The sequence below is a fragment of the Neophocaena asiaeorientalis genome, unplaced genomic scaffold (genome assembly GCF_003031525.2).
Source record: "Neophocaena asiaeorientalis asiaeorientalis breed wild unplaced genomic scaffold, Neophocaena_asiaeorientalis_V1.1 scaffold828, whole genome shotgun sequence".
Lineage (NCBI taxonomy): Eukaryota > Metazoa > Chordata > Mammalia > Artiodactyla > Phocoenidae > Neophocaena > Neophocaena asiaeorientalis.
In genome coordinates this window covers 457,011-470,737 of record NW_020175443.1, presented here as the reverse complement: position 1 = coordinate 470,737, position 13,727 = coordinate 457,011, and the positions used below count along the sequence as shown (strand labels likewise).

Sequence of the window (13,727 nt, the reverse complement as noted above, 5' to 3'; positions counted from 1 at the left end):
TGTCTGGGGGCCCAGCCAGCCCTACACACACACACACACACACACACACACACACACACACACACACACACACACACACACGAGCGCACTGCCTCCTCATCCCCACAGCCACTGCCCCCATGTCACCTCCTGCACAGACCAGGGAACCCACCAAAGCCCCCCACCAACAAGCTCTCATCACTCCATCTTGAACTCCACAAGGCCAGTGCCATCTGCAGTTTCTAGTCCTGTGCCCCCCTAAGCAGCCGCCCTTCCCTCTGCCCAGTGTCTCATGTTCCTTCTCAACAGATCCTCATGAGAACACTGAGGCCCAGAGAGAAGAGGCTGCCCGTCCACACAGCAGGACCAGGGCAGGAGAAGAGGGGAGCAGAGCATGGTGTTTAAATCCCACCCTCAGCTAGGAACAGGGGTGTGAGACGTTGGCGGTGTCCCTGGGCTCCAGTTCTGACTTTCTCTCTGAGGGGCTTATTCCTTCATAACCCTCCCCCCCAGGTCTGCTGGGTCCAGTGACCACAGACCACATGAGCGCAGCCTCCCCTGCCCCAGCCCAGCTCCCCTCCCTGGAATTTACTTTGCAAATGTAAATATTTGCTACTGTTGGCCTGAGCCAGGGTTTGGGGTCAGGGCTGGGGCTGGGAGCTCCAAGAACTCTCCAGCAGCCCTCTGGGAAGCCCTGGTCTGTGTCTGTCCTGGTCCCTCTGTGGGTAAAATGAGGTTCCCACTCATTTCCCATGCACCCACTTAACGCCAGACCCGTTCCAGGAACCAGAGAGACAGGATTAATGATGAAAGGGTGGGGATCCTCGGAGCCAGGCGGGAGCGCCAAGAAGGTTACAGGCAGAGAGGACAGCCACTGCCCAGGCTCTGAGGTGGGAGAGAAGGCTATATTGGGCCCCGGGCAAAACGGAGGGAGGGCAAAGCTGGGGCACCTCGCTGGGGCAGCTGGGAGGGCAGAGGAGGAGCCTCCCAGCTGGGGGTGGAGAATACACTGGTGGGAGTCTCCCAGACTCTTGTCTGGGAGACTCTAAGCCTCCCAGACAGGAGTGGAGTAGACGGGTGGCAGATATGGGCAAATTCCAACAGCATTTAACCTGCAGGATTCTGAATCCGCAGAGTAAGGCACAGGCTTGGCACTGCACCTGGCATTTGGTTAGAGCACAAGAGCCATGTTTGGAAAGGGCCAAGCCCTGGACGGTGGAGAGGCCGAGGGGCCCAGAAAGTGCTGGGCTGGCATCTCCGTCTGCTTTTAAGCTTTTTTACTATGTGACCCTTGGCAAACTTCTTCCCTTGCTGTTCCCCACCACAGAAGACAAGGGCTGTGGGGGTCCACGGATGGGGAAGGGACAGGTGTGAGGGACAGATGGGGACAGTGAGGGGGTAAGTGAAGGCAGCCTGGCTCTGGGGGAGCCCATGGGGAGGGAAGGTGAGGGAGTCCCCTCTCCTCTATCTTTCTATCTGGGAGGAGCTGGGGCTGAGGCTGGCTTCCGTCAGTCCCAGCTGTCTGAACACGTGCCCCACGAAGTCCTTGGCCAGCGCTGCTGCAGAGGAAAGACCTCGGCTCTGGTCAGACTGAAGGGCTTTGAATCCAGCTGTAACCCAGAGCAAGGCCTTTGAATCCAGCTGTAACCCAGAGCAAGGCACTCCTCTCTCCCAGTCTCAGTTTCCACAGTTGGACCTTCCGTACCATGACATGGTGGCACGATGCAGGTCAGTACAAATCGTGGTGCCCAGCACAGAGGACAGTGGCAGCTTTCCTCCCCATTTATGTCAGTGGCAGTCATAAAGTCTACATCATTATGACTGCAGGAGGGTCTGAGGCAGGGCGACATCGTAGACCTCAGGTCAGAGCCCTTGGGAGAATCCCAGCCATGATGTTTACTTGCTGTGTGACCTTGTGTGAGACCTATACCCTCTCTGAGCCTCACTTTCATCATCTGGACAATGGGGTTGTTGGGTGAGAGATCGGTCTGTGGGGAGCCCCTAGAGGCAGGGTGATCACTACAGCCCTACCCTCAGCAGAGCCCAACAGCCCAGGCCACTCAGGGGATCAGGACCAGCCCACATGATGCATTCTGGCCTTGGCCATTCCTTGCCCATTGTTTCTGGTGGTAGCAGGCAGCCAGGTGAGAGCCTGGGCCAGTCTCCTCCCTGCCATCCAGCCCCAAGGCCTGGAGGCACTGGCAGATGGACGCTTGGTCAGGCTGGTCCCAGTCCCGGCTCTCACATACTGAGTGACCCCAGGCCAACCCCCCCCACCTCTCTGAGCCTCAGTTTCTCCATTTGTAAAAAGGGACCCATTCTAGCCCCTTCCTCACGGTTGTCAAGAACATCAGAGAAACCATCCTCACTCATTATCACGGAGTGAACACTCCTACTGTACAGATGGGAAAACCAGAACTAAAAGTCATGAAGTCTGCTCACCTCACAAACATCCAGTCCAGAGAGTAGAGGCCTGTTTGCTGAGCAGCTGACTGAGAAATGGGGTCTCAGAGCTGGGAGGCAGGGCAGACTCCCCAGCACAGGGGGCCAAAGGGGAAAGGAAGACATTTATTCAGTAGCTATGTTGGAGGCATGTCTCTGGTCCTCATAATAAGGTGTGAGGCAGGCACTTCTCCATCTGAGGTGACTTTCAGATAGAGACGGGGTTCAGAGAGGTGAAGTGACTTGCCCCAGGTCACACAGCAGAGCACAGCTGATCCAAGGCTGGATTCCGGAATGACAGGTGTTTCCCTTCCCTCTTCAGCTCACTCTGGGCCCTGTTGCCCCTAGTGACAGAGCTCTTTGACCTCAGGTCATGTCACAACACCAGACAGACTGCGAGGGCAGTCACCAGCAGGGAAAACAGCTGGGGGAGCCCAGCCTGAAGCTGGCTGTCATAGGAAGGGCAGGGCCCGGCGTGGGTCAGCAATGTCCTCATGCTTCCCCGTCCCCATTCCCAGGGCCCCAGCAAAGCAGTTTTCTAGAATATCCAGGCCTTGGCATCCCTTTACTTGGCTCCAACCTCATGGGTGTGGACAGGCCCTTCCTTTCCTGTCCCACTGGGCATCACGTCACGTGCTGCCCTCCATGGGCTGTGGCGCCACCTGCTTCATTTCACCCTTGCAACATCCCTGGGAGGCCGACTGTATGATCCTGCCCATTTCACAGGTGAGGACACTGAGGCCCAGGGCAGGAGAGCCCCAGGTGTTGCAAGAGCACAAGGCAGCTTGGTGCCCTTTAGAGAAGGTGCCTCTCCCTCTGAGAGGGCACGAGACAAGTGCCGCCTGAACTGCAGCCTCCCCGCCCCCCGGCCCGATACCCCTGCACAACTACTCGCAGGGTGCACGGGGAGTACCCGGCCCAAGGCCACACAGCTGGTGTGTGGCAGAGCTGTCCCGTCCCCAGGCTGGAACCCCAAGGCCCTGCCGAGGGAGACGTCAGGGTTGGCCCGGCCCGAGTCCTTGTCTCGCACTCCCACCTCACCCCCGCGGCAGAGCCACAGCCCTTGGCTTGGTCGTGGATGCACAGCCTACAGCTGCTGCACTCAAGGGCATGGTCGCTGCCACCACCTCCTCCACGATGGCCCCATAGACCTGGGAAGGTTTGCCCTTGGGAGGGGAGCCAGGGACAGAGTGGCCTATGTATGGGCAGGTGCTCTGCACCCAGGGGGCCCCCGTACCCTGGGGACTCGCCCCCTCCTTACCACCAGCTCCTCTGTGGCCTCCTTGGCAACAGTCCCTCCTGGCTGGCTCCCCTCCTGCCCCTGGGGCCCTTCTGCCTGCCCCTCTTCCTCCCAGCATGCAGGGAGGAAGGGGGCTGTTCCTGGCCCCCTTCCTTCCCTCCCTGTCTGCCCCTCCCAGCCTCCCACATCTGCCTTGGTGAGTCTCAGCTAGTCTCCTTCCCTGCCATCCAGCCCCAAGGCCTGGAGGCACTGACACATGGATGCTTGGTCAGGCTGGTCCCAGTCCCAGCTCTCACATACTGCGTGACCACAGGTCAACCCCCTCACCTCTCTGAGCCTCAGTTTCTCCATCCGTAAAAAGGGCTGCCTCTCTGTACCGGACCCCTGCTGGACCTCGAGCAGCTCCCCCCTCCCTCTGGCTGCCCTGCTCCTCCCCCGCTGTGCTGGGGGCTCTCCCACCCCACATGGAAACCACCAGGCTCCCTCCCTGCCCCACTCCATGGGGAGTCTGCCCCCACCCCGTGTGACTTCACCTCTCTGGGCCTGCGTTGCCCCATCTGTGAACTGGGGCTGCTGTGGGGTCCCAGGGAGGTGAAGTGTGTAAATCTCTCAAGAAACACCTATGAATGGCGCTATAAGCATCACCTTCCCTTGATTCGGAGGCTGTGTTTCACACATCGGTGTTTCTGGAATCAGAATGCATCTTTCGACCGACAGTCACGTTAACGTGCTACTTGGGGGCCCCGAATGCCTCTTTCTATTGAGGGGCCTATGGGCCTGGTTCTCAGGCTGGCTCTAGGCCAGTCCATCCTCTTTCTATTGAGGGGCCTATGGGCCTGGTTCTCAGGCTGGCTCTAGGCCAGTCCATCCTCTTTCTAGTCATTCTTCGGAGCACACTGGGTTCAGCCAGGCAGTGAGTGTGGATGCAGCCTGGACCCCTCAGCAGAGGTAGGCGCCCTCGAGGAGACGGCACTGCCAGTAGCTGTGTGGCCAGGGGAGGGGCAGGCTGCCTCCTCTGCGCCCCTGCTGGGTGCTTGGTCCCAAACCACCAAGCTGCACGCAGAGGAGGTGGGGGGAGAGAGGGGGGCCTCTGCCTGGGACACACTCCGCACACAGGGTGCCCAGCTGAGTCCTCCCATCCCTGAGGGCCTGGGGGAAGCCAGGCAGACCTGGGTTTGAATCCTGTCACTTAGGAGCTGTGTGCCCATCACACGCCCTTGTGTGCCCATCACACAGCCTTGTTCTCCTCACCTGCAGACTGGGTGTAGCCATCCCGACCTTGCTGACCCACTGCACTAAGTGGTGCTTTGCTTCCCTGCACCATTACCACCTCCCGTGGAAATGTCCCCAAGTTTGGAGGAAAGGCTTGGGATGTGTGACCTAAGACGTGAGCTACCCAGCATGTATGAAATTCCTCCAGGGGTCCTGACAGTGTCCCAAGAGGCAGGTGGTCAACACCCATGGGAGAGCAGATACCCACTGTGGCCCAGCTGCGTCTGGCCGGCAGCTCTGTGCAGCAGCCCCGGTAAGTGTGGCGCTGCGCCCTTGAGCACCTACCGACTCAGCTATGGTTTACAGCTCCCTCCCACACACCTGAGGGGAGGCACCTGGTCTGCGCCTGGGGCAGTCCTACCTTCCTCGCAGCTCGACCCCGAGCGCCCAGGGCAGCACCTCCACTCGCGGGCTGTCACTGTCTTGTACATCACCTTGTATGTGGGTCTCACCACGGTTCTGTAGCTGAAAGAGCGCCCAGGTGGCCCGGTTCAGATGGGCCTTCCGCCACCCCTCCCACCATCCATGGGGACAAGCTCAGAGCCTCCAGGGTCCTCTGCCACCTCCAGGTCCCTCTGGAGCCTCTTTCCTAATGCATTCTGGGCCTCAGCCCTTCCATTCCCTCCCCAGCCCCCAGCCGGGGGGATCTAGAAACCAACTGGACAGGAAGCCCCTGCGAGCTGGGCTAGACTGTCCCCAGCGGTGAACGCTCACTGAGCGAAGGCGTGCAGGTGAATGCTGGAATCCCTCCCCCAGGAAGGCCCAAGAGCCAAGGGGAGGCGCTGGGAATGGACAATGGTCCCTTTGTCCGCCCACCCTTGGGGTCCCAGGCATCTCCTGCACGGAGTCCCAGCCCCAGCCCCAGCTCTTCCACCAGGCCGTGCCCACCGTGGGAACGCTAGCAGCTTCTACTCCACACGGTCTCACTCACCTGTTCCCAGGGCAGCTCATGGGCCAGGGGCAATTCTGCAGCACGCGCTGCAGGTAGGTGCCATTCTGCACGTGGCACGAGATGGTGCGGGTCACCACGTATGAGCACCAGTTCCTGAAACAGACCAGCAGAGAGGAAGCTCAGGTGCCACGTGCAGCCCATGTTCTCTCTGGGAGCCCCGAGTCTCCAGGCAGGGAGACCCCTAAGCTCTCCAAGTTCTTTGGGCCCTGGTGGGAGTCTCTGAGCTGAAGTGGCTGAGCAGTGAATTCCAGAACCCTGGAGGGGACAGCTGTGCTGGGTGCTCTCAGAGGTCTTGGGGAATGAGCTGCAGGGGCCCAGATGGGAGCAGGGCATCTTGACTGGGGCTCTTCCTCCTCAGCATCTCCTTTCCAACCCTGACCCCTCCAGGCCACCACTGCCTCCCACCTCCCACCTGGACAAGGGCAGTGAGTGAGCGTCTTTCCCCTCTCTCCCCGGAGGGAGGGTCAGACAATGGAAACCTGGCAGTGTCCCTTGCCTAGCCCTACCCTCAGCCCTCCAAGTCTCCTGCTCCCACTCCTGCTGTGGATCCCTCACCTCCAGGCCTTTGCTCATGCTGGACCTGATGCCTGCAGCACCCTTCCCCCATTTCTCTTCCTGACACCTCCTACCTTCAAAGCCCCACTGTGCTGTCACCTCTTCCCTTGTCCTCTTCCGCCTCCACCCCCATCTGAGTAGAAGCGATGGTTCCCTGCCAGGGATCCTAAGCACTCTGTATCCCTGTCATGCTGAATTAAGCTGGTGATTCATGTCTGCCCTCTCCCTCCCTGAGGCATGTGAGAAAGAGGCTCTGTCTCACTTATCCTCAGGTCCCCTCTGTGTGACAGCTGGGATGCGCAATCAATATCCCAAGCATGGAGGACTGACTTTTTCAGATGCCAACAAATAATCACCTTGCACTGCACATACTGAGCACCTACTGTATGCTAAAGGTATTTACATCATCTTCCCACAGGGAACCAGGAAACCCCCCCCATTTAACAGAGGGGTAAACTGAGGCTCAGGGAGGGGAAGACAATTGTTCATGTTAAAGAGCTGTTGCATGGCGGATCTGGATTTGAACCCAGGAATGTGGACGGCTCAGCCTGGCCCCCACCTCCATCCCAGAGGCCCTGTCAGCTCCCGTCTCCTCCCCACCTCCTGAGCCACGGTCTGTGGCTCTGTGAAGGCCTCAGCCTGGGAACCTGCTGACCCTGGGCTCCAGGCCACAAAGGAAAGTCTGGTGGGGTGGGGGCTCAAGCTGAGAAGGGTCACCTGAAACGGTCACTCCTTTCCCAGCACCAGCAAAAGAACGCAGGCCCGTGACCCCGTGCAGAGCTGAGGGCCGGTGAGCACCTGGAATGTTCCAGCCATCACAGAGGTGCCTGCCACCTCGGAAACCCAGCCCTGCAGCTGCGGCCCCACCCCCACCCAGCCCACCTGAAGGAGAAAGTCTTTGGCGGGGACCAGTTGACAAACTCACTATGGGACTCTGCAGAAGTCCCTTCACCATTCTGTGTCACGCTGAAATCAGTCCAGGAGGAGGAAACACCCTGGCCGACTGCATGGAGGTGGGAAAGCCAGAGAAGGGTGGCTCTGATCAGCCCAGTGATGGGGCAGGAGCTCAAAAGAGCCCTCGGCCAGGGAACCCACAGCAGAGGTGCCAGGCGCTTGTTACAGCACTGTCAGGAATGGCGCAAAACTGGAACAGCCTAAGTGGGACCCCTAGACACAGAGAACCAGGCGCTGTGACAGAGTCCGAGGTCTCCATGTACCTACTTAAGGGGGAAAAAGTATGTGTGGACCAAGAGAATGACATTTCTATTAATACATGAAAAGCAGAGAAAGCCAAAAGACTGTAAATGTATGTACATATAAAGCTATGTGTGTATTTTTTTTTTTAATTTTATTTGGCCACGCTATGCAGCTTGTGGGACCTTAGTTCCCCAACCAGGGATTGAACCCCGGCCCTTGGCAGTGAAAGCACGGAGTCCTAACCGCTTGACGCCAGGGAATTCCCTATGTGTGTATTAAGTGAGGAAAAATCACATGCCTAGATGAGTTCCATCCACTCAGTCCCCTGTGCTCACAGCAGCCTCCGTTTACCATGCCAGGAGCTGTGCCCAGGGCCTTCCACACACCTAATTATAAGTGCCACTTTACAGATGGGAAGACTGAGGCTCTGGGGTCTGGGATGTGCCCCAGGCACCCACGATGAGTGACACAGTCACGGTTGGAACTCAGCTTCTTCTAACCCCAGGGCTTGTGCTCTTAACCACAGGCTGGAAATGTTTCTCCTAATGAGCAAGTGGGGATTTTATAAGTTTAAAAAGATGCATTTCAAAAAGGCCCCCCAGCGCTCGCTTCGGCAGCACATATACTAAAATTGGAACGATACAGAGAAGATTAACATGGCTCCTGCGCAAGGATGACACACAAATTAGTGAAGCATTCCATATTTAAAAAACAAAAAAATGGTTCTGAAGAACCTAGGGTCAGGACAGGAATAAAGACGCAGACATAGAGAATGGACTTGAGGACACGCGGGGGGGGAAAGGTAAACTGGGACGAAGTGAGAGAGTGGCATGGCCATATATACACTACCAAATGTAAAATAGATAGCTAGTGGGAAGCAGCCGCATAGCACAGGGAGATCAGCTCGGTGCTTTGTGACCACCTAGAGGGGTGGGATAGGGAGGGTGGGAGGGAGCCATGCAAGACGGAGGAGATATGGGGATATATGTATATATATAGCTGATTCACTTTGTTATAAAGCAGAAACTAACACACCACTGTAAAGCAATTATACTCCAATAAAGATGTTAAAAAAAAAAAGGTCCCCCACCCGTTAGAGCCTCTGGGTCCCCAGAGCTGTGGTTTAAAACCCACTGGGATCTTGTTTAGGGGGACATAAGCCCCTTTGGAGACTGATGTGAGTTGTCGCTCCTCCCCCCAAAAATGCATAAAACGTGGGGTACAAGTTCAGGGGGACTCAGGAGCTCCCTGAGCCTGTGTGATGTCCCCCAGGCTAGCCCAGGGGCTCTGTGAGTGGAGGAAGGAGGGAGGGAGGGAGCAACCTGGGCAGAGGATGGCCAGAGCATGGGACACAGGAGGGCCCTGGCACGGACTGAAGACTCCATGCCAGTGTACAGACTCACACACATGCATACACATCAATATGCACACACACATGCAGACATGAAAGCACACAGACACGCTCACATATACAACTTCCAGACACACGTGTCCATGTGCACACACAGACCTACATAAGTGTGTGCATGCACACACACACTACAGCACGCAGTCAGACCAAGGTCAATCTAGCAGGACATATAACCACAGAAATGACTGTCCAACTTGCACTCGGGCCAAAACCTGCAAACACAGAGCCGTGCACCCTCACACACAAGTGTGCACACACACCCCAAGCCCAGCCCCTGGACTGGACTGGGGGAGGCGGGCCTGTGACTGCCCACAATTGCCCTAGCAATTCTTTTGACCACGGAGGAGCCAGAGAAAACAGTTTTTTTCTTCTTTCTTACTTAAAATCTCCCCCATGTGAGTTGCTGCCTGGTTCCCTGCTTATTTCCCACCAGCTGGAGTTTGCTTGAATCCCCTGCTTAGGAGACACGGAGCTGATGGCCGGCTAGCAGACATTTTAGACAGGAGGGGACACTCTGGCCAGGTGGGGTTCAAGGTCAGCCCCTCGTGCCCTCCACCTGGGGGGTCACCAATAATTACGTGCTGCCCCTCCCTGGCCTTGAAGACCCAGCCCCACTGCTGCCAGGATAAGCCCGAGCTCCTCCGCAGGATCACAGCCTGGCTCCACCACCCGCCCACCCCTCCGTCCACTTTCCAGGGGCGCTGCTGGCCTGAAGTCCACAGCCCACCACGCTGCCCGTCGCCCTGACCGCTGGGTCCTGCACACTTGCGCTGCTGCTCTCCCTCCTTCCTGCCCTCCCTCCCATGCACATCTTCTCCCCACCTCAGATCTTTGCATAGGAGATTTCCTCTGCCTGGAAAGCCCTCTCCCTGCTCCAGCAAACTCCTGTTCATCCTCTGGGTCTCAGTCCTGAGGCTCTGGGCACAGTTGGGTACCTGCAGGGGCCCCCCCTCAGCCACTCACAGCAGCCCTGAGCTTTTTCTTCCCCCGATGGCGCTGGGGGAGGGCGCTGGCGGGGACCAAGCCAGTATGGGGCTCAGCCCGGGGGCGCTCAGGGAGGTTTGCTGAATGACTGAGAATAGACAGTGGCCCTGGCAGAGGAGCCGGGACCCAGGTTCCCAGAGATGGGCGCAGTCCTTGGAGGCCCCGCCCCCATCCTGCTGCCCTTGGGAGCTTCTTTTCTGGGACGTGGTTGGTGATAAGCCACCCAGGAACCCGATGACGCTGGGTTACCTCCTGTGGGATGGGACAATGGCAGGGGCTGGGAGGAGGCAGCACTTCTCTCCTGGGCCTGCCACTTCTGCCCACTCAGCACCTCCTGGGCCTCCAGAGGCTGCCGGGAGGAGAGAAAACAGGCCAGACCAGCTCGGCCTGGCACTGGCCGCCCCCACGAGGGGGCCCCCCCCCATCTGCCCTCCACCCCCTGCCACGAGGAGCTCAGGGGACTTTGTCTCCACGGGGCCCAGGGCTGTGATCCGGAACAGTGATAGGGGCTAATTGCAGGAGGCAGCCAAGCGGGCTGGGGGCCAAGGGCCGCTATGAAAAGGAGAGGAAAGAAAGAAGACCCACAGGGTGGGGGTGGGGTGAACAGAGCCAGAACCCCACACCAGAGGTGAACCCCACACACTGGCTCTGCTGCTTCCTAAGTTGGTGACCTTGGACAAGGCCCTGACCCGCTCGGGGCCTCACTTTGTCCATCTGCAAATGGGGACAGCAGACACTCCTCCTGTAAGGGAGGTTTCACCTAAAGCCCTTAGCGCAGCGCTGACGGCTTTTGGTAGTTCTTGTTCCTGGACCGTGACATAGGGCCCACACCAGGCAGCTGTGGTCCAGGGGCTTCCCTGAGGGACACCAGCACTGTACCTTCTGCACAAGGTCCCCCCCTTGACTTTGGGATAGGGATTGTCAGGCTCTGCATTTTACCAAGTGGAAACTGAGGCCCCAAGAGAAGTCACCTACCCAGGTCACCCCTGTGGGTATAGCGCTGGGATCTGAGCTCCCAACGGAGGGGGTGGGGAAGAAAATTCTCCACTCTCCTTGATTCTTAGATTTGCCCAAAGGAAGCCAGTACTGCAGGAAAAGCCTGGACCAGGACACCGGTGACGGCTTCAACTCTAGAGCCACAGCGTTGAGACACTGAGATGGGTCATTAAAGGCTGGAAGGGCCCTCAAAGGGGCAGGAAGCACCCCCAGCAGGGACTTGGGGGGGCAGACAGGGGCAAAGGCGAGACAAGGCAGCTCTGCACAGCCCTGGACACCCTGGTTCCGGGGGTCTCAAAGTCTTGCCACATTCTTGGGCCTGGGGGCGGCCCCTTGGATGCCTTCCCGGGCCTCCCCCTCCCCAGGCACAAAGCCTCTTTTCTCCCTCTGGTCTCTCAGCTGCCAAGGGGTGCCTGGGGCACCGGGATAGGGGTGGAGGGAGGGCTGATGGGGAGCAACATCCCCATCCGTCTCCAATGATGCTGGGACAGGGCCACAAGGGGAGGTCCCTGCAGCCAAGAACCAGATTCCTCTGGCCAGGGGTCCCTCCCCTCACTTAATGTTGGTCATAGCAGGAACCACTGTACATCAGGCCCTGCACTGGTTCTTCCCGTGGGGGACTGTCCTCAGAACAGGCATCTGTGCAGGGGATGAGGGGAGGGAAGAGGGGAACTGAGACCTGGGGCCCTGAAGAGACCTGCCTGAGGTCACACATTGAGTGGGTGACAGAGCCAGGAATAAAACGCTGCTCTGAGGCCAGAGCCCCTAATTCCTAACCATGACCTGCAAACCTTTCTCAGCTCCCCAAGCTGACAAAAGCTCGCCCTCCTCCAGGAGAGCTGCTGGAGTGAAAAGTACACTGGATCTGGAAACTGACTGACTTAGATTGAGGTATCTTTTCCTCTCTAAGCCTTGGCTTTCTTTTTTTTGGGGCCTTGGTTTTCTTATCTGTAAAATGGGAGCAACAGCATTGCCTACAGAGCTTTTGTGATGCTCAGGCCACTGTGAGCCTTCTATGACCAGATGGGGTGACAGTCCCCAGTGACCACCAGATACCTGCCCACGGACACCATCCTGCTCCCACATAGCAAGTCCTGGGGGGCCAAGGAGCCCAGGCTGGGAGGCAGTGGACTGGCTAAAGGGCAGTCCAAGCCTTATGCCTTCTCAACCATCATCCTGAGCTTGACACGGGGGACCCTGGGGGTTCACATCCTTGCCCTAGGCAGGTCATGTCCCCTCTCTAAGCCTCACCTTCCTCCTCTATGAAATGAGGACCATAAAAATGTGTGCCTCCCATGGCAGTTGGGAAGATTCTGGAGGGTATAGGTACAGGTGAAATGCCAGCCCAGGTCAGCATGCATGGTGGTGGCTGTGACATCTGCCAGCGGTCAGCCCCTGTCTCAAAACAACTGCTCCTCTGGCCGCTGATGCCACGGCCACCTCTGCCCTCCAGCCCTGCCCATGTCACCTGCTCTTGCTAGCCCAGCAGGGGCACGCTGGCCCCTGACCACTGGGAAAAGGGAATTTCTGAAAAGAATTAAAGAATTGAGCCCGTAGGGGGTGGGGGCCCGGCAGGCCTTTGAATGGGATGAAAAGGCCTGGAGAGGCCTGGCTACTCCGTATTGTCTGCCTCAGACAACAGTGGCGGCTGGCCCTCGAAACAGGACCCCAGCAGGGGCAGGGGCAGGGGCTACAGCCAGGACAGGGGCCTGGGTAGGTCCAAACAGTGTCACCAAGGCCAGAAAGACACAGATTTGAATCCCAGTTCTTCTATTAATGGTCAATGAGCCTAGAAGATTATGTTAATTCTCTGGGGCCTCAGTTCGCTCATCTGCTAAATGGGGACAAGTGTTCCCTACCTCATTCAATCCTTGAACACTGCACATAAAGGGCCCCCTCACTGGTATTGGGAGATGCTCCATAAACACCACCAGATAGAATGCTCCCTGCTCCTGAGAGAGCAGCAGGAAGACAGAGCACTTGCTCCCAGCACAGTCCAAAATGCCAGGTCCCTGGGAGCCGACACTGACCCTCGGTCTGTGAAACTCCACCCCAGTCTTCTTCCTTTGAGAGAAATAAATAGCTGGGATACTAAAAAAAAGCCAGGAGCAGAGTAAAGCGAGGAGGGTCCCCCAAGTGGCAGCTAGAGGGTGTCCTGGGCTTCTCCTATGTGCAGGAAGGGGGCCCTAGGGAGAGGGTGGGGGAAGTCTTGGTGGTTTCCTCCCTCGGGGGAAACCACCCCCTGGGGCTCTGGAGGTGAAGTGGTGGGGGGTGGAGAAGGCTGTCGGGGGACTGCCGGCTCTGTATACGTGAAGTAGGTGACCCCCGCAGGGCCTGGAGCTTCTGCCAGATAGCGGGGAGGCCCAGGGTTCCTGCCCCAACCCGGGCTGGCAATGAGGTGGGGAACCCGGTCCCTTTCCCAATCCCGGGCTTGCACGGAGTTTGTGGGGGGGCGGTGCCTGGAGTCCCTGTCCCCAACCCCGGGCTGGCAGGGCACAGAGGTGGTGCGGGGGGTAGGGGCAGCCCTTACCTGCGTGCAGAGAACGGGGCTCCCCCAACGCTCCACGCGGCGCTGCCTCCCGGGAGCAGGAGCCCGAAGCAAAGCAGCGCCCAGGCCCGCGGGCCGCCCATGTTGCGCCCGGCGCCCTCCGCGCGCGGACCCTCGCCGTCGCCTCCAGCCTGGCGTCCCCGCCCGCGCA

General features: G+C 58.4%; 1 protein-coding gene and 1 non-coding gene across 8 annotated transcripts in view; one reads left to right on the top strand and one right to left on the bottom strand.

Annotated features, from left to right (window-relative positions):
* The window catches only part of EMID1 (EMI domain containing 1), a 51,144-nt gene that overhangs the window by 27,238 nt on the left and 10,179 nt on the right, over positions 1 to 13,727 (bottom strand). For 6 of the 7 annotated variants that reach the window (XR_003006277.1, XM_024767896.1, XM_024767895.1 and 3 more), the window contains exons 1-3: positions 13,559 to 13,717; positions 5,865 to 5,978; positions 5,295 to 5,398 (exon numbers count right to left, since the gene is read on the bottom strand). Coding sequence is in view for 6 of the 7 variants with exons in the window: in XM_024767896.1 (XP_024623664.1) it covers positions 5,295 to 5,398; positions 5,865 to 5,978; positions 13,559 to 13,659 (319 nt within the window). In the remaining variant the exon portion in view is untranslated. Of the gene's footprint in view, positions 1 to 5,294; positions 5,399 to 5,864; positions 5,979 to 13,558; positions 13,718 to 13,727 lie in introns of those variants that run through there. The other variant, XM_024767899.1, reaches the window with a different exon arrangement.
* Positions 8,239 to 8,345, top strand: LOC112415187 (U6 spliceosomal RNA). Its single transcript, XR_003006290.1, has one exon. It is a non-coding gene; the product is annotated as a U6 spliceosomal RNA (small nuclear RNA).